The sequence below is a fragment of the Megascapheus bottae genome, chromosome 13 (genome assembly GCF_031878675.1).
Source record: "Megascapheus bottae isolate mThoBot1 chromosome 13, mThoBot2.hap1, whole genome shotgun sequence".
NCBI lineage: Eukaryota > Metazoa > Chordata > Mammalia > Rodentia > Geomyidae > Megascapheus > Megascapheus bottae.
This window is the reverse complement of record NC_143521.1, coordinates 52,768,335-52,788,049: the sequence shown is the minus strand read 5'-3', so window position 1 is coordinate 52,788,049 and position 19,715 is coordinate 52,768,335. Positions and strand designations below refer to the sequence as shown.

Genomic DNA, 19,715 nt, shown 5'->3' with positions numbered 1-19,715 from the left:
CGCTATAGCAGCATGAAATGGAGAGAGACAGCCTTCATCTGTTAGTCCTGGGTTTCTGTGACCTCTGGGTGTAAAACTCAGCATGGGTTGCTTTCTAGGGCGCCACAAGCAGCAGCTCAATTGGGATGCACACAGTTGTGGTTCTGCCTGCCCCGGTCAGCTTTCCCCAGCCTTGGAGAATGAACTAGCACTAATTCTTGGCTTCCATCTTCTCTGGCTACCTTATCTACAAGTGGCAATTCCATTTCATGTGACTTGTCGTATGTGAATGTGTTTTGTCTCAAAGTTAGTGGCCTGGGCCAGTGAACTTCCCTTAGACTAGGTTTTGATCATATTACACTTCAGTTGGAGTCTAGACTTGAAGACTCAGCTCAACACTTCTTGTAACTGTGAGCAGATTGGTACACACACACACACACACACACACACACACACACACACACACACACACACAAACAGCCAGATTCACTTTCTTTGGTCATTAACACAGTTTATTATTGGCACACTTACCAGTAAAGCATACATAAAATACAGCTGTTTTATTATAACACACGGAGCCACGGTGTCTTTACATATGTGGAGGAACATATTAATATGCAAATGGAAAAATTAGTTCTCTTATAAAGTTTCACATAAATACACTGGAATTGCCCCAAAAGAAGAGTCCCCATAAAAGAATCAGGTGAAGGCTTTACAAAATATTATACACAAAATATACCATGAAAAAAAAAGAAGACAACTCAGATTAAAAAAAAACATGGAAAAGTTTCAGATTTTTTAAACTGCCTACAAAATTAATGGAATACATGGCTTGAAAATATTTGGATCAACAGCAACCTTACATATGCATACGTTGTCCAGGGTCTAACTGTCCTTCATTATCTAAAAAAAAAATCTACCCATTGTCTTTGATGAACAAAAGGCATTTCTTGTTTCAGCCTTTGGATAATATTGAAGCAATTCAGACTCAAGAACCAATCCACATCAGCTTGACTATTAAGTTACTTTGTTGGACCCTCTTTGCTGTTGCCCAGTGAGGCAGGGGGAAAGGGGGAATAAACATGAAGGAAGGAAATAAAAGTATATTTAAATTACTTTCCAAAAGCAGATTTTTTTTCTTTTCTTTTTTTACTGAAACAAGAAACTCTCAAATGCAAGTCAGAAAAGCAGAAAATATTTTACAATCTTAAAAAGTCATCTGTAGTTAGGTTCGACATATTTAATGCGATCCTGAGCACGCAGGGACAACATAACCTTCCTCGGAAGCATGGGAAAGGGAATTCAACGTAATAAACACATGGATCAGGTCATGCCAGGAGATGCGCTAGCATTAGCTCTCATTTTAATTACCATTAGTGCCAGTATTGGTACTTCCTGTGAAGGCCTCCGAGCAAGGGCTGTGAGACTGACTCAGAATGATCTTCTCAATTAAAAAAACAAAAACAAAAAAAGTTGGGTGGTGGCAGCTCACACCTGTAATCCTTAGCTACTCAGGAGGCTGAGGTCTGAGGATCGTGGTTCAAAGTCAGCCTGGGCTCAAAAGTCTGTGAGCTTCTTATCTCCAATTAACCACCTGAAAATCAGATGTGGCGCCATGGCTCAACATGGTAGAGCAAGCACTAGCCTTGTGTGAAGAAGGCTCAGGGACAACACCCAGGCCCTGATTTCAAGCTCCACGACCACCACCCCCCAAAAAAAACAAAAAAAAGGATGCAAGAAAGAAAACCAGATCATTGGTGATCGTGGTTTAAGGATAGATCTTTGTGTGGGAAAGTTTTAATTTCTCTTCGCTCCTCTCCTGAAAGTTAAGGTCTGCCATGAGAGCTCTCCCCCACGGGTGGGCCTATCCACAGTGGATGTTTGCAGGCAGAACCTCTTATTGGGAAGCCTGGGGTGGGGGGTTTTCTGATTTGGTCTCTTGCGTGGCTGGAGGTTTACTATTCCACGGGCTGTTGTTTCCCAGGGCAGGTGAATTGTTGAAGTCTTCTTCGTCGTCCAAGCCGTTGGCCGCATCATACTGCGTGTTTTCTAATCTAGTGATTAGCCTTTCGTCCTCGTCCCCAAACTCACCTCCCATCAGAGTTGGCTCTCCTACCACCATCACATCCTGTGAACAGCAGCTGACATTATTACAGGGAACCTTTGGGAGAGAGAAGCTCAGCTTAAAACAATAGTGGCAGGAGCTGGGGAGGCTAGGACAGACACACTCGTGTGCTGTACAATGGGGTGGGATAGGGGTGTCATTTCTCAATGTCGGGGATGGGGGGCGAGACGCATGTGTGCATTCTACAGGAAATAAACATTGCCTCCTGATGTAACAACCACGCGAGTTTATGTCCTGAGTGCGCAGCCTGACACCGGAGAACGGGCAATGCTAGCAATCTGCAGAAATAAAAAAATGGAGTTTTTCAAAATTAAAAAAAAAAAAAGCCACGCTTTGAACTCGCTGACACGGGGCGGGGGGTGGGGTGGATTTCGAGAGGACCTTATGGAACCTTCTGCTGGGTTGATTTTCAGTACTTCCAAAAATCTGCTAATTTGATTATCAAGGGATTTCGGAAACCAGCACTAAATGGGAATTTGTGTAAGGTGCCATTCTGAAATGTTCACACCACTCAGTCCAAGTAGTATTTTCTCTGTCTCAAGAATGGAATGCATTTTAATTGAAGATAGCACCTCTCCCCCCCCCTCTCTCTCTCTCCTCTCTCTTTTTCTACTCAGCCAGGCCCTTTTATTCAGCCAATATCCTTGACATTCTGCTACTTAATTATGGTAATTAATTTAGGTAAAGTTTTCGATAAAAACAATGTTCACACTGATTTGACAATTTGCATAGCTAATTAAGTCATTAGCAAAAACCTGCTGATTGCCAACAAGCCCTGAATTTACCATCTGTTATTTCATGGCGCCTGTCACCTATCCCCACACAGGCAACCCTGCAACCAATCTGGGCAGTAAAGAGAACCAGTCCATCCAGCTGGTGCCATAAAAGGAAGATGAAAAGAGTTAATTATAATTACACTGATGAAGCTGCTCGTCATCAGGAATGGAAGCGTGCAAGAAGAATCCATCTAATCACTACTTTAACACTAATTGTCCTTCCGTGCAAACAAGAAAATCACCTACTGTAGCTGGGAGCCCTGGAGAGGCCACAGCTGGAGGAAGCCAGGATGGGGAATGGTTGGGGCCTGCACTCACAGGGAACTGCACTGGCCTCTTTGTTCAAAGGGAACCATATCAGTTGATGATTGATCTGGGCCTGGGCCAGGACACCTGTCAGATTGCTGGGCAAGTCTGAGCAATAGTTTACTTGAAAGCATACTGCTTCTGAGGGAGCAGCTATCATCCCCACAAGGTAGAAAAGACCTCATGAGTTTGGAGTTGTACAGTGTGTCTCTTGGCAAAGAGGCTTGTTCTATGAAATGCTTTGAAAACTGGGATTTTACCAACCAAGAGAAGGTGTTGCTGGAAGTATAACAGAAAACTCTACCTCGGATCAGAAGGGGGCGGGACCTCTGATCCTATTCTGAAGGGGCCCATTGAACGCATAGTTTAATCCCCACCCGATCTGTGTGGGATGGAAAACCTTGCTTCTCCCTTTCCCTCGAGTGAGGAGAGATAAGTCAATACATTTTCTAACTATGTTTTCTGGCTTGTCACTCTTGTGAATGGATACACAATAATTTTAAGAGAGTATCATTTTAAAGAGAATGATGTTATAAATGTCCCTGACAGACTAAATTCTTAAAGTGTGTACTTGGTTAACTCAGTAATAATGGTGCTGGTAGGGTACTGAATTAAGTGCTTCTAAGAATGTGGTTACTAGGCAACAAAGGACCAGAAATGACTCTGACATATAAAGAGACTCATGAGGACTCTTAAGATGAGATGCAAAATAGACATAGTCTATTTGACTGGCAAGAATGGCAATGGGGTTTCAGATGGGATGTGGGCACCACGCGGATATGCGAGCATGATTCAGTTAACAGCACAGCTGCCCTGTGATCCACTGGGGATGTCCAGATAGGAAAGTGTCACTTAGTTACAGGCAATTAGGAGACTGTACTTATGACAGGAACAAAGGCAGATAGAAAAAAAAATCAGACAAGATTGGCCAGAGCACAACATGAAAAGTAATCTCATTTAATGACATTTGCGCAGCATACTTTGAAAGGCTAAGGAAACACATGCATTAGGTATCTCTGGAAGGGAGAATGATATTAGGTCTGCATTAGTATTGAAATTTTGCGTGAAATCACCCAGAGAGCCGGGGAAAATATGAGGAGGGAAGCATGACTTAAAAACACAGAGGAGAAACAAGAAGCAGTCTACAGAAGCGTGACTTGAGAAGGAAAGTTCCCAGCACAACAGATGTGTTCATGAGAAAACAACAGTCATGCAAGAGAAGTGCTAAGAAAGTGCTAGTTGAGTCACTTTAAATAGGACTAATGGAAGTTTGTCATGTATGATGAAATCTTTTTCTTTCTGTCTAGGAACAATTGTAAAAGATGCCCAGAATAGGTGTTTTCAGAGTGATACCACATTAGATTGATTATGCATATTTGTGTGTATTCATGTATGTATATGTGTTTGTTCAGTGCTTTTATGACTGATAGAAGGAAAGCTGTATAAAGAATAAGGACTTTCTATGTACATGAGGCCACTCAAAACATTATATGCACATTTCTACTTGACTTTTTTTAAACCTTTACACTAGAATAATGACTCCACTCTGGCTAACTGTGGAACATTCTGGACACTACCTGGGGAACAGGAGCTGTAGTTTCCTCCACCCCTGTATCTCTAAAAATCCCCCAACATTGGCAGCGGAAGCACATTTCTTTCCTATTGTCAGACTGGAAGTCCCGCTAGCGGCCACAGGAGGAATCCATTACAAGTAGCCCGTCTGCCCTTGACATCCCACAAAGTCAACCTCTGCTCCTGGGCTAGAGCCCAGGAGCAGAGGTTTTGCCCATTTTCACATCTTCTCACTAATTCCCCGTGCAAGGACCACCAACCTCTGAGGAGGACTGGAAGTGACTCCTTTCAGGGCCCCTCAATGCTTCTCCTTAAATTGGCCAGAAGGGGTCACTGCTGTTGAATGACACAGGTCTCCATCCCTCCCAGGGTTGAGGCTGCAGTTCGGGATGGCTCCTAGCCCCTGCTCATGGAGTGAGAAGCAGAATCCAAGGATTAAACCCTAGTCCTGGCCACATACCACATTGCTGCCTCAGCAGCTAAGCAGACCCTGGCTGCGGTCATGGACCAGGCAGCTGGTGCCTGCAGACATTATTTCTACTCCAACAGCAAGAGCGTACTGACCATTCAATAGACAGAGTTGAAAGACATGGCCACTGCCAGAAACCCCGTGCTTATCATCTAATATCCATTCAAGTTGAAGGTGCCTAGAGATTTATAACACTTCCCTAACCTGCTTTTCTTCTCTGCCTCTCTGGACCATTGCAAGTTTTTTTTTTCTTTATTAACCCTCTAATTGCAAGATGTGAGGATAGTGTTGAAAGTCAGCTTTCCATATCTAGTGGTGTCTTGCTTACAAAATCCTTCCCCTTCCCCACCTCCAAAAATCGAAACTCATGAAAATATCACTTAACACAAGTCCTCTACTAAAATGCAACGGGTAGTTTGGAAGACAGGGAAATCATAGAGAAAAAAATACGTTTTTTAAAAGTAAAATTGAAGTGATTCTGTCTACATCAAGGATGTAAAAAAAATATACAACGTGTAACCTTTCACTCTCAACTGCTAAACCAGTGTCAGACATCACTAATGGATAACCCATCAAAGTGAGTCCAGTCCTTTCCAATACTATATTCTGTGAGCTGACAGGAGAAGAAACCTTCTCATTTTATAGCCTAGCTCATGAGCTTCTCAAGGACAGAGTGTGAGTCTCTTGTTTTTGTTTTTAACTTTGGAATTACCAGTATTTGACACAGTCTGCTATGTGTCCTGGGAACTCAGAAGACACTTGTTCAACTGCTCTGCACACTTGCAGCTTCTGTGCCTTTCAGAAGTGAAGACACATTTCTAGAAGTCTTTGACATATACTTTAGTCCTTTGCTACTGGATTCTACAGCTCTAGTCCTAAAAGAGGAAATGGACTCATCGTGTATACAATTTCAGTCCATTTGTTTATGTCATATTATTTTCCTTAGGCATTGTTAACCAGAATCAGGCATAACTTTCTGGCAGCTTATGAAAGAAACTCACTTCCTCTCCTTTGAATTGGTGCCTCCTGACTGTCTAGGGTGAAGGATGTAAAGGCCCATTCAAAAAACTGAAGAAGGGAGATCTAGTTCCATTATTTGAGGACTGTAGTTTGTATTTGTATAACCTTAACATTTAAATGGTATCTTCCATAGAGAATGGCCAGTGTCTCCAAGAACTCTTCTTTCTAATGCTGTGAACATGAAAATCTCACCCCCCAGTGGCCTATGGAGTTTTCTGGATACTGACAGGCTTGATTTTTGTCTAATGAGAATTGACCAACAGAAAGTAGGTAAAAGAGGGTGGGGCAGAAAGGCACATTTGGAAGTGGGGACTGTGCATGTAAAAATCCACTGTCATGGAAAGAGATGGGGCAGAATCAGAATGAGTCAGGTGAAGGTAATGGATGGTGGTGGTGGTGATAGGAGGAGGTGACAAAGTCCACAGAAGTAAAAATCACACTGGTGGAGGGAAGAAACCAGAAATGGGGTGCAACTCTGAAGACATAGTGTTAAAGATTGACCATGAAGCACCAAGAAGGGTTGGGATTAGAATGAGAGTCAAACACCTGATGACAGGGTGAAGTGACAAAGGCAGCAGAGAAGGAAAACCCACAAGGACCCGTGGAAGGGAAAGAAAGGATGGGAACTATTTGCAGGGCAATTCAGACGCATTCGTCTAATACTGGAGCAATAGCATCAGAGGCAGGAAGGAATTAGGCAGAAGGGACACAGTTCAGAAGGAACAGGTGACAAAGACAGTCCTTTCACAGTCTGTGCTATTCGGAGTCTACCTTCAGCTGCCAGTGTGGTTAACCTTTGTCCAGACCCAGGAAAGAAACAAAGAGGTCAAAGGGTCAAGATTGCTGAGATTAACCCAAGGACTGATCTCTCCCTGCGCTAATGAAATGGACAAAGTGAAATCCCCTGAACAGCATTTTTTTTTTCCTGGCTGCAAATTAATTACCTGGGTCTTAAAATAAGAGGGGTGGCCTATGTGGAAAAGGCCCAGGCAAGTTACAGTATGGGGCCAGAGCTCTGGGGGCCAGTTTCCAGCTGTGCACAGGGTCTCCAGTTCTAGTGTTGAGAGGCCCTCCTACGCCAATGGAGCATGTTGCTAAGTGCTATTTTAATTAAACCTTAAGTGACATATCTCCTGTCGGTGCCTTTGATGGCTTTTTAATTCAGGTCTCATTGCAGCATCAACTCTTAATATGCCCTCCTAATTCCTGATTGGCTGAGGAGTATTCCATGGCAGGATTCTGACCTCCCACCCCACATCATGCCAGTCATGTGCCCTTCCACCCCTCCCACCTCTAACCTGCCCAGATACTTTCTTTCCAAGTTGGAAGAGACTTTCACTCAAGTCCCTTGAGTAGGGAGATCGGCAAAAGCAAGATTTCAGGCCTAAAAGGAAAGTGAGACTTACAGGTACCTGACTGGCCAGATTCAGGTTGGCCGCGGTGGTCTTCTTCTTGCTTCCAGCACTGTTGCTAGTGTTCCCAGCACTGCTGTTGGAAGTGCTACTGGTAGAATTTTTCCTTTTTCTCCGTTTGGTTGTTGGCTGCCTTGTGGGTTCTGCTATAATACAAAAGAGGGAAAAGACTCAATTCCAGGGGAACAGCTTCAAGGTAACAATACCACCATTCCATCTCCAGTAGCAGAGTCTCTAAGTTAGAAAGAATGTACTTTAGTACAATAGATATGACTCGTTTCCTCCTGCATGTAGATCAAATGATTTTTGTTTAACAGTTACTTATAATTATAGGCCTGTCGTTTACTACTATGTAGATATGAGCTACACGTAAAATACTCATAATCAAAGGGAAAATATTTTTACTTGGAGAAAAGTTGGGGAACAATATATCCCCCTGGATGACTGTCCCTTTCTAATAAAGGAAGGAAGGGCTCCTGGCACCCCTAGAACCCTCAGGATATGAGAGAAGCACACACTTTAGCCAGTTTTGTTGGTGTTCTGCATGCAACAGTGTCCCCTACTGGCTCAGGGCCACACTGCAGCCTGCCTCTACTGAACTTAGCTAGTCTAGTCTTAAAAGAAAAGACAAAGCATTAGTTTGCTGGGCTCTGCATATGAGTTCAGGGATGAATTTCCCAATTCTATAGGAGAACCCACAGTTTAGAGTGTGTTATTTAAACACTTCTAGTAATATACTGGTATAGCCAGTACACCAATGAAGGAAAATGAGACCTCATTTAAGAAATGCCCATTCAAAAATCGAGAAAACTATTCTAACTGTGATGGGGCAACTCCTTCCTAGCAATACAGGGACTCCGAGTAATGTATGGTACAGTAAAATTATATATTCACTTGTCTGCGATGTATAATGATTTACTCCACGTGACATAATTTATGTTTCCTGCGTGCTATTTTATATTCCTAACAGCCCTCTTAACTAGGTATTATAATCTTCGCTTTGAAGATGAGAAAAGCTTTGAGAAAGCTTTTGGCATGCATTTGTTGAACAAGTTGGAAATGTCAGGCGAGATGGTCCATATTGCTAACCTATTTCTCTGATGGTGAGAACTTGGTTACTGGGCTTGTAATACACTTATTTAAACTTTCTGTGATGCTCTGGCAGGCAAGAGGAGGGGCTTTCTAATGAGGCTCATTTCAAAGATAGTTTAATCCACAAAGTTATCCCTGACATGGAAGAAAAGATGGGATTGTGGTCCTACTTATGTGCAACTTTTTCTCCCATAAATATTTTGTTCCTTTTGCTCTGAGGTGAATATCTATCACCCCCCCCCCTCCATCCTCTCTCCATTTCTGGTGTTTGAACTCATGGCCTGAGCACTGTCCTTGGGCTTTCTCAAAGCTAGCACTCTACCACTTGAGCCACAGCACCACTTACAGCTTTTTCTGTGTATGTGCTACTGAGGAATCAAACCCAGGGCTTCATGCATGCTAGGCAAGCACTCTACCACTATGCTACCCTCCTGGCCCCCTTAGTATTTTTTTCAGTTACCTTGTGGGTCTTATTTTGGAAAATGACAGAAAGAAGAAATAGACTTGTTCTACATTATGAAGCTGAAAGGGAACTTGAGCACAACATTTTACATCAAGCAGATACCAAGGTCTGCATATCTTTTTGCTTTGGGCTTGAGCACTGTCCTTGGACTTTCTCAAGGCTAGCGCTCTATCACAGCATTTCTGGCTTTTTCTGTGTATGTGGTATGGAGGAATCATGCTAGCCAAGCCCTCTACCACTAGGACAAACTCCCGGCTCAAATTTACTACCTTTTGAAAAGTAATTGCATTTGTACTTACTCATAAAATTTTAAACTAAATGAACATTTTATACATTCCTCTGAGTGATAGGCTATTGAAGTGAGGGCAAGGTCTCTGGAGACACAGGAACTTGTGTGCGACATCATTTACATATATTACCTACTTGGGTCAAGTATTGCTCTATGTCTCAGGGTTCACTGTATCTGATGGGCTCATAATAAATATGTCATAATGCTACAGTTAAGGACCAATATTTCCTAGTGTTTCTTTTAGTGTTATATTCAAAATAGCTATAGCAGTGCCTTCTCCCCAGTAGGGACTCAATAAGTAAGTAAGAATGGATGAATGAAGGAATGAATGATATGAGTTATACATGCCTATGTTGGAAACGACAGGTGCTTAAAGTATTTGGTGAGTGAGTAGAGATTTTTCATAAGGACATATTAATATTGAAAGAGGAAATAAGGCTAATTTAAACCCACTTATTATACTTTGAAAAATAATATTGTAAAATCTAAAATTCCTCAAAGACAGAGTGAAATATTCTCTGCAAAAATAACCCTTATTTTCTTGGCTTTCTAACTTTGGTTAAATCTTCTACATTCATTTTATATAAAGCCCCTGGCTAATTACCAGGAGAAGGTGACCATTATATTTTGTGATTCAAAGAGCTATGTGCCTCGTGTTAATAATTACTCTTTATAAAAATAATTTTAGCGAATGCATACGTTTTGCTTTTATGATCAATGAAGCTCAGCACAAGCCTGGGAGTGAAAATGTATTAGACAGAAAGACAATTAACGATGACTTGAAGCAGTAATTTCAGAACCCCAGCAGGAGACTATAGTATCTAAACCGCAGTCTAAAGAAGTGAGAGAAAGGCAGTCTTTTATGTATTCTTTCCATGATCAGAGTGACTCTTGATAAACTACATCTTGAAAAGACTCTTGATAAACTACATCTTGAAAAATATAGCAAACTTTTTGTACCTTCTCTGTCCCTCTCCTCCCCTTCTCTCCTTTTGTCCCTTCCTCTCTCCTCCTTACCTCTTTCCCCCTCACTCAGTCTGTACGGCTCTTCATTTTTCTTTCTCTTCTTTCAATTCATTTACCTGATACTCTATCTATTCCCTCCCACCCTCTCCCTCCCTCCCCTCTTCCCCCCTCCCCTCCCTCCCTCCCTCCCTCTCTCCCTTTTTTCTTTCCTTGCATTCTAAAAACTAGACTGTAAGAAGCCAGCAGTCTAGCCTATTGTTACAATTCATGATTTGGGAGACAGAAAAACCTGGTTCTGACCTTGACTTTGCCAATGACCTTCTTGATGATTGTGGATAAGTAGCCATTTTACTTCTCTAGGTCCTACTCTGTTAGCAAGAAGACTATAAGTAATCCTGAAGATATTCCTTAGCTCCAAAATCATGGACAGGATATCCTTTACAAATGACATGGGGTAAATTTAGGATGACTTCTTTTCTTCCTAGCCAGGGATAAAAATCTCCGCAGGTATATTTAGGGGGACAATGAAGAATGACAGTGTACCCACCTGGCGGGGCTACCATCCGCTGCCACTTCTGAAACAAGCAGGTCTTCAGGCAGTCTCGAGGACTGAGATTGTAGGTTTTGTGTCTTGACATCAGTTCCTGCATTGGCTCCAGTATTACACACAACTGCAAGAAGTTCAGAGACATTGGTATCCTGCTACTGAATGATATTAATTATAATAAATAATGCTAACAGCAGGAATCAGTTAGACAGCTTATGAGTTCTTTTCTTTCTTTCCTTGGTTTTGATTTTCCCTATCTACATTTGAGGAGAAAGAAATATTACCAGCATTTGATTATACTCACTTAATAGAGTATCATTTATAATATATTACAGCTGAATTTCGTTTTTATACACGCACAGGCACATCTTCTGTATAGATTCTGGGTATACACACAGCTCTATTATGAATTCAGAGCACGCAGGCAGTTGATCATGTTTGTATAACCACACACTGAGAGGTCCAATGCTAGTTTATGCAGATTATCTGGCAGTGAAATCCATCTTTTAAATGTACAGATACATTTTGATCCTAATTCTTATAAAGGCAGATGATGAACACTGTTATCTTTTGTTCCTGTACTTGTTTATATTTTATACATGAAGCTAAGATAAATAGCATACATCACTAATCTTTGAATGTGGGAGTTTTTACTAAGGTTCTGCATTGGTCACCTCACTGTCTCTCTTGTTAAAATTTTCAACTTTCCTTTGATGAAACAAGAAGGGGAAGTAATGAAAGACTATCAAAGAATTCCTTCTGGAGCAAGGCTATCCAACTACCACTGCACTGAGGGTTCTGAATTGCAGAGGACAAGGGAGCGCATTTGGAAACATGTATGAATCCCAGTCGCAATGACAGTGATACAAGTATAGCATTATACCTGTCCATGTGGAAAAAGCATCATTTTTTAAATGAAAGACACCTGGGCAGCCTCCAGCTCTATTGTTCTATCTTCCTTATGATTTCCTCCCTTTACATCATCTTTCACTTTCAAACAATTCCCCTGGGGCCATGTTGCCTTTTGCCCACTGAATTCTAATGGCCAATACTTAGCCTCGGCCTGCTCATCCCTGACAACATATTAACTTCTTTCATACCACCTTTCTCCCAAATGTGTGCCTCTCTCTGCACTGGCTGGCACTTCCTACCATTCTCTCGTTGTACCCAGCATTTTCTGCTACATGAACTTTCTCAGGCATTATAACCATCTGCTCTAAAGTCTTGTCCTTTCTACTGCACAATAGAGTCTCTGAAAGCTGAGACTGCACCTCTGATCTCTGTATTTCCTTTTTTTTAAAATTCAAATAAATGGGATGCATTTAAGGACTGATTCTTAGAAAGACTGGAAGATTTTTCCTGGCTAATGTTCAAGGTGAGGTCTAAGGAACATCTCCAACCAAATCAGATGGGCTGATTATTAAAAATGAACACTTCCAAGTTCTGCTCTTCTGGTTTCACTGGGTTTGATTTTGGGGCCTTCAAGGTACCCATATAGAACGCTGGTAAATACTCCTAGGATCATGCTTCCAGGCTAGCCTGGGAAGAAACTTTATCAGATCCCATCCCAACAGAAAAGCTGGGTAGGTGGCAAACCTAAAATAAATAGATGTGTCTGGGTAGGAAGCAAAGCTCAGTGACAGTGTGTTGGCCTAGTAAGCTTGCCATGCTAAATTCAAAGCACAGTACTCTCTCTGGGTATTGGGCACTTTTTTCCCGTGGAGCAAATCCTCAGTATCTTTCACTTCCCCTTTAACAGCTTGAACAAAGCAAGTGCAATGTTGGCTTCAAGGATAGTGCCACTGAATTCTAGGAATGCATTGTTAGAAACCCAGAAAGGAACAGGACAGGGATTTGTCATGACAGAGTTTTGATTGTGTGTGTTTGCATGCGTGCATGATTGTGTGTGTGTGTGTGTGTGTGTGTGTGTGTGTGTGTGTGTGTGTGTTTGCTTAATTTGGAATCCCTTGTGAAATCTAAAATGTTGAAAAGGAAAAACCATCAAGAGAGGCTGACTTGCTGCACAATTAGCTCTGTATTTCAACAGGATTTGAAGACTCTAATGTGCATATTTTCTATTAAGAATTCCTTCCTGGAAATCAAAGTCTGTGCACCAAATGGTGTGAAAGATTCCACAATCATTTCTACAAGCAGATTTCAGAATGAATTATTCCTTGTAGAAGCACTGCTAGATTTGGTCAGACTCGGAAATTATTTACATCTTTTTTTTTTTAAAGTATAGCAGGAAATTCTTTCAGAGAAATTCTAGGGAACAGGAAATTTTTTAAATAAAAAAGTTAGAAAAAGTCTTCAAACTTTTTCCTTTGGTTTTATTTCCTTGATATTGCAATTCAGCTTACAACAGTACCAGCTACAGACCAGCATAAGTCTGAATTTACAGGCTAAAAAGTAGAGGTATGAGTTTTGTCTGTTTATAGGTATGCATCTTCGGGCAAGCTACTTAATAACACAGGCTTTCAGGTTCATCTGTACCCCACAACACCCACCTTGTGTACTGTACAAATGTAAGATCACATTTCTAATGTATAAGTGTTTGGCAATGTGGGTACTGGGCTTGAATATTAGCAAGCACAAAACAGATTGTGAAATAAACCACATCGTCATTGTTTTACATCCATAAAATATTTGTTTCCATCTTTTTCCTCAGTGTCAAGCACTCTCAGCTTAATGTTAGGGACACACACACACACACAAATGAGAATAACACACAATCTCTGCCCTCTTCAAAATGATTCAAATGTATTAAGAAACCTTCCCTGGATTCATGTTCAAGTATCTCAGGAAATCACATCCTTCTGAGGCAACTATTTTTCATTATATATCAACTTGTATGGAAAAGACAACTTCTTTGGGCCTGGAAGTGGTTACCAGCTTCAAGTCATCAATGCATCGGGAGAGCTATATTTATTTTGAAAACTCATTATTGCTTTTGTTTTTACAGTGCAATTTCTCTCTGGGTATTGGACAGTCGTCTTCTTCCCAACCACAAACACACACCAGGAATTAATCCTCAAAAATGTCATCCTTCCCCTTGAATACAAACAATATCTTCCTACCCCCAAGGAGCTTGCCTCTCCCCATGCTAATCAAGAATTCCTAAAGCCATTCCCTTGCAGTGGAGAGGTCTGGGGCTAGAGAGGCAGCCCTGTAGCCCCTTTAGTCACATATGCAGATGACGCATCCTATTTGCTATGGTGATGCAGTGGCTTTGCTGGGCTGTGGGCTGTAGGTGGCAGAACTAACTCAGATAAGAGCCTTTCTTCTGGGCAGCATGCCATTGAACTCTGGTAATAGCAAAGACCCTGAGTTTAGGACCTGAAATCAGGAAGAGTATTGTGGGAGTGGGTTCTGGCAGTCACTAACCAAATCTCGGAGTTGTAATTCCTGCCCTGCTGAAGATCTCAGATGCTGAGAATCTGGTAAAGGCTAAGCAGATCATCTTTCCATATTTGTGCAACATTTATAATGATGCATGAATCTACTATAATCCCAGTCGTTGACCAGGTAGAACCCCTTGTCTGTGGGAAGTGTAATCCAGGCTACAACATGCCTCTTCATACACACACACACACACACACACACACACACACACACACACACACACCATTACATTTATACATACGCATTAGCAAAAGTGAGTGTAATAAAACAAGCTCCACTGGTTTTGAAGAATAATTTTATTGCAGTCAGACCTACTACCAAGTTCCCAGAGGACAGGGTTCTTTGCTTGAAAAGAAAGGCCACATTCAGCATATCTGCAGCAGCCTTCCTTCAGGCTTGCGATTTAGTTTGTTCTCTTCCTGTTGCTTTGGAGGTTACCATGACAAGTCCCAGAATGCAACAGCAAGGCCTGAAAGCGCCTTGTTAATATGAAGCACTTCAACGTTCAATGCCTGTTCAGATCACTTAGAATCCGAAAGAAAGCCACAGATCGCCCTGGCAAAGCTCAGAAGGCAGCAGCTAGCAGATTAGTGAGTGTTTCAGGCTGGCCTTGCTCTCTTGTGTTTCTGACGTCACTTTCTAGAATTGGGCTCTGACTTTTTGTAAAGAATTCTGTAATCACAAGAGGAATTGGCTGATGAGTGGAGGGCTGGAACAAAGGAGGGAAGATGGGTGTGTAGCAAGATAACTTGGTCAGAGTCATAGCAAGGAGTCATTGATTCATGGCACAAAAATCAGGCATGTGTCCTGTAGGCTTAGAAGTGAGCAGTCTGTCCATGTGTTAAATAATTGGCTCCTCAGTGCAGAATGCACACAAGTACACAAGTGTGTATGTGCTGGCCAGATAGAATGATAGTTCCATCACAAGACTACTGCGATTCTGTATTCACAGTGGCAAAAGTGGGCAGCATGTTGTTTTGGTTTGGTTTGATTTCTTCATCTGGCAGGCCTCCTGGAATAATTCGATTCTCTTCAACTACCCATTCACACACTCTTCGGTACCCCTCACCCACAGAACTGAAGAAGTAAGTGGTACTTGCCCATGTTGGCTGTGAATTACAAAGGCAGCAGGGGTGGATATTCTGCCCAAGGCCAATTCAGGCCTGACTGAAACTAACACCTTAATTCTAACTATTTTTTGGAAATATACTCAGGGCTTGAACCTCCTACTTCCTTGTTCTTCAGTCAGTTTGTTTAGGGATATGAGGTGATCCTCTCACTCGGGCCTCTCATTGTGTTTCTTTGTGACTCTAAAGTCTTTTCCAGTCTGTCAGTTGAATGAGGGGCTGGGGAAGCTGGCATAGGGTTGTACCTGGCTGTGTCTACTTATTGTCTATAGATGCTTTGTGCTATGGAAAAGTTGAGTAGTTGCAGAGTTCATGTAGTCCACAAACCTCTAAATATTTGTTATCATGCTTTCAGAAAAATAATCATTGACCCAGATGTAGACAGAACTATTCTAAGGAGGTAGACTGCAAGCAGTTTGTCAAGGCTCTGTCACATGAAGCGCGCAAGGCAAAATACCACCCAGTTCAGGGCTGCCTTCACTGAGAAAGTTTTGCAAGGAAAAAAAAGTCAGATGGACTAAACAACATAGCCAGTGACCTAGTTGATTTCTATTCTGGGGAAAGCTTCTCATGTGCTGTGGAGCAGCAGGAGTTTGTTGCCTGGCAGTCATCAGAAAACCACACTGAGTCATACCAATTCAAACCACTAAGGTTCAATTCCAATCCCACACCTCAGACTCTCACCATCTCTTCCTGTGGAGACCCTTTGGCCTTTAAACGACTTACTGCTCAACTCCATACCCTCTAGTTTGTAGTTCTTTTCTAGTGGAGTTGTTTGTCTTCTTATCTACAGCAAGCCCTGCTTCACTTTTTATTTAACAAGGCATTAGGTCTACTCAAATATTTGTTGAGTCATAACTTAGTAATAGCGATGGCATGCCTACTCTATGTCTGTCCCTGGAGTAAATATCTCACACATACTAATTACATCATTAACCCTTGTCACCTCCTGGCCCACTTTTACAGGTGAGGAGATTCAGACCCAAAGCCATTAAGTCCACCAGAGCTGATAATAAAGAATGTGACTACTAGAATGTATTCAAGGTAATATAGTTCTTGAAAGGGCACAGAAAAGGTTCTGCTGAGTTTGTGTGACTTCAACCCTGCGCTATTAACTTCTATCTGCTATGCTGTTTACCTCTACAAACAGGAATAGCTTAAATTGCTTCCAATATCTTGAATTCAAAGGCTTTTACAGGCTCTCTGTACAGCTTTTTGCACATGGCATGCATCTATAGACAGAGGGCAGGTGCTACACAAGGGGTGCTGCTGCTGGAGCCAGATGTGTCTAGGTTTTTAAACCCTGCGAGTTTTCCACCTACTCTCTATCTGTGTGTTCTTGCCCAAGAACTTCAGCTGGTTTGGATTTCAGTCTCCTCATCTGTAGATTAGTGGTAATAAAACTTCTCATGAGTGGTCTGGAACTGGGTTAGTGATAGAGAGAGAGGACATTCTGAAACTGGGTTAGTGCTGGAGAGAGGCCTTTTTTTTTTAATTGAAGAATACTGTTTGGAAGTGGAGCTATGGCTCAACATGATAGAGTGTTAGCCTTAAGCTGAAGAGCTCATGGACAGCTCAGTTCAAGCCCCATGACTGAAAAAAAAAATACAGCCCTGGCCCTCTGAGCTAGAATAATGTTCCATGTTCCATAAGGTCCATTTTAAAGCAGATCATATCATGGCTTTGAGACTCAGAGAGGTCCTTGGCTATAATGCCCCAATGGGTGCTAATAAGGTTAATGGCATGTGGTATTTCTTTAGTTAGTGTCTGCTCACAGCCCCAGTGCAGAACTCAGGAATAATTACTCAAGAAAAATTCAAATCTAAAAACAGTTCTGTTTCTCAGTATCTTCTTCCTCTGACTAGATCTGAGCTAGAAAGATATGACAGGTAGGGGATGAATTAAGAAAATCTTATTTAAGAGTCAAGCTTTCTCTTATTGCATGAACATCCTATGAAAAGAGACATTATAGTACACTGATAGGGAAAGATATTGTATGGAAATTAAAAGAAAAGCAACACAAAAAAGAAAATAAAGAGAGGGGGAAAAAGCAAACAATGCCCACCCAGAAGTAGATAAGAAAGAAAAACAGGCATCCTGTGCACACACCCATTCTGCCCTAGAGAGGAAAAACAAGTTCAGGAAGGAAATACTTTGCGTAGAAGCTAGGCAATTCCAAAACATCAGATTATGATTTGAGTTTATTTCCTGACAGGATTAAAGGTAGATTGGTTATCAAATTCCGAATACCCTCCCTTTTATCTGAAGATTCAACCAGCAGACCCTTTGCCTCTTCTCAATTGTTTTGCAAATCGATTCCTGGTGAAAGTGATCTCTTCCTATGGATTGTGAAGTGTGGGAGCCCCTTGTGGGAAGGGAAGTGGGGTTGGTGGTGACTGGTGGCTAGTAGCTGCCATTTGGCTGTAGGTCTTAAAGCCACCTTCACTGTAGCCAGCAGGCTGCCAGTTTCAGCACTTTTCTTTGCTCTCTGAACGCAAAAGCCCTCGACTGCAGCTCTGACCCACATATGAGCAATGTGGTTGGGTTGCATTGCTGAGCCTCAGGAGAAGAGCTAAGCTAATGATCTCTGTTGTACCCCCATTTCCTGGAATGGCCTAGGTACACCTCTTCTCTTTCTGATGCCACAGTAATCACTCCCAGGCCTTGTATTTTGGCATAGACTCCCTTTCACAGTGCTCCTGTGATTTAGTTCTTGGCTCACAGCCTATCCCTCTGAGCTCGTCAGAGCAGGGGACACAGCCATGTACGTTATTGGTCAGATGTCTTTTGCCAGCTGGAGTAAGGTGATGTTTAGCCAGGAGATGATCGGAGTGAGTTGGTTAGATCCAAGGAATACAAACCAGGGGGAAACACCTAACACTAAGTGGCTTCTCTTGGTTTGGGAAGCAGAAAGTCTGGAGTCAAGATGTCAGCAAGGCATGCTCCCTCCAAACACACTGCTTTGTCTCTTCCTAACTTCTGCTGGCTCTAGAAATGATGGCAGCACCATCCTTCCAATCTTCATCTTTATGCCTATGGGCGTTTCCCTGTTCTATGTCTTATCTTTGCACAGAGATGCTAGCCACTGAGTTTGTGGCACATTCTGAATCTGGAGTGATTTTGGCTTGAGATCCTTTCTTTCCAAGTCAGGTTATAGTCTAAAGTTCCAAGTGAATTTAAAGCTTGGTGAAGGACATCCTTCAACCTACTATGTGCTTAAGAAAGGAGATTGTTTTCTGCTCTCTCTGAAGTTGTCTGGCCTCTCCAGCAACTGTCACCAGACATGTCCATGATACTTCTAGCTTCTACCACCTAACTGACCACCAGACCTAATATCTACCTTTGCTCCTTTAGCCCATAGAGTGGCATCGCTAGTTTTAGGAATGTTTCATTAACTAGAGCTTGTCTAGCTCTAATAATATCATTATAAATAATTTGTCACATCCTATATTCTCAACTAAATCATCTGATGTGGATTGTTTTTCCCTAGGCTTGAATTAGCATATATGATTAGCAAGAAATTAAGCAATACGTGAATGAATGGTGGATCTTGGGTGTAGGGAAGCTTCCTGTGGACAGTTAAGCACTGGGATAGGTTTAAATACCAGTTACTTTCCACCTCGCCTTATGCCAGTTAGTCTCTTGGTATTTTGGTTTCTCATATATAAAGGCTTGCACAATGATCTCTAGCTAGATTTTTATAAGAAGCAAGGAAATCTATGGAAAGTACTTAGTTGAGCCCTAAAGCACAGAGACTGAGGTCTGTATATGGCTGTGGAATAACCAAGCCTGGAGGTGCCTTCTTGGAGAACATTTTGAAACTTACTAGCACATATCTACAAACATTATACAGATGTTCTCTGCTCTGTCTTTGTCTGGTCTGTCTCTCCCTCTCTCTATATATGCGTATATATTCACACACACATCTATGTAAACACAACCTGAAAATCTACACAACCCAGATATCTACAATCCTCTCCTGTACTTGTTCTGATTGTTGGACTATTGTCTCAAAAATCCCATACAAGACAGGCACAGTGGCTCATACCTGTAATATTCAGGAGGCTGAGATCTGAGGATCAAGGTTCAAAGCCAGCCCGGGCACTAAAAAGTCCATGAGACTTTTATCTCCAATTAATCACCAGAAAACCAGAAGTGACGCTGTGGTTC

At 42.0% G+C, this 19,715-nt stretch overlaps 1 protein-coding gene across 10 annotated transcripts in view; it reads right to left on the bottom strand.

The window, feature by feature from the left end:
- Window positions 1-483: 483 nt before the first annotated feature.
- Window positions 484-19,715, bottom strand: part of Ldb2 (LIM domain binding 2) — a 298,062-nt gene continuing 278,830 nt past the window's right edge. The window contains exons 6-9 of one of the 10 annotated variants that reach the window (XM_090343799.1): window positions 11,017-11,140; window positions 7,654-7,805; window positions 5,019-5,161; window positions 2,022-2,107 (exon numbers count right to left, since the gene is read on the bottom strand). In XM_090343799.1, coding sequence (XP_090199925.1) covers window positions 5,057-5,161; window positions 7,654-7,805; window positions 11,017-11,140 — 381 coding nt within the window. In that variant the 3' untranslated portion in view covers window positions 2,022-2,107; window positions 5,019-5,056. The other 9 variants (XM_090343802.1, XM_090343801.1, XM_090343800.1 and 6 more) reach the window with 9 other exon arrangements.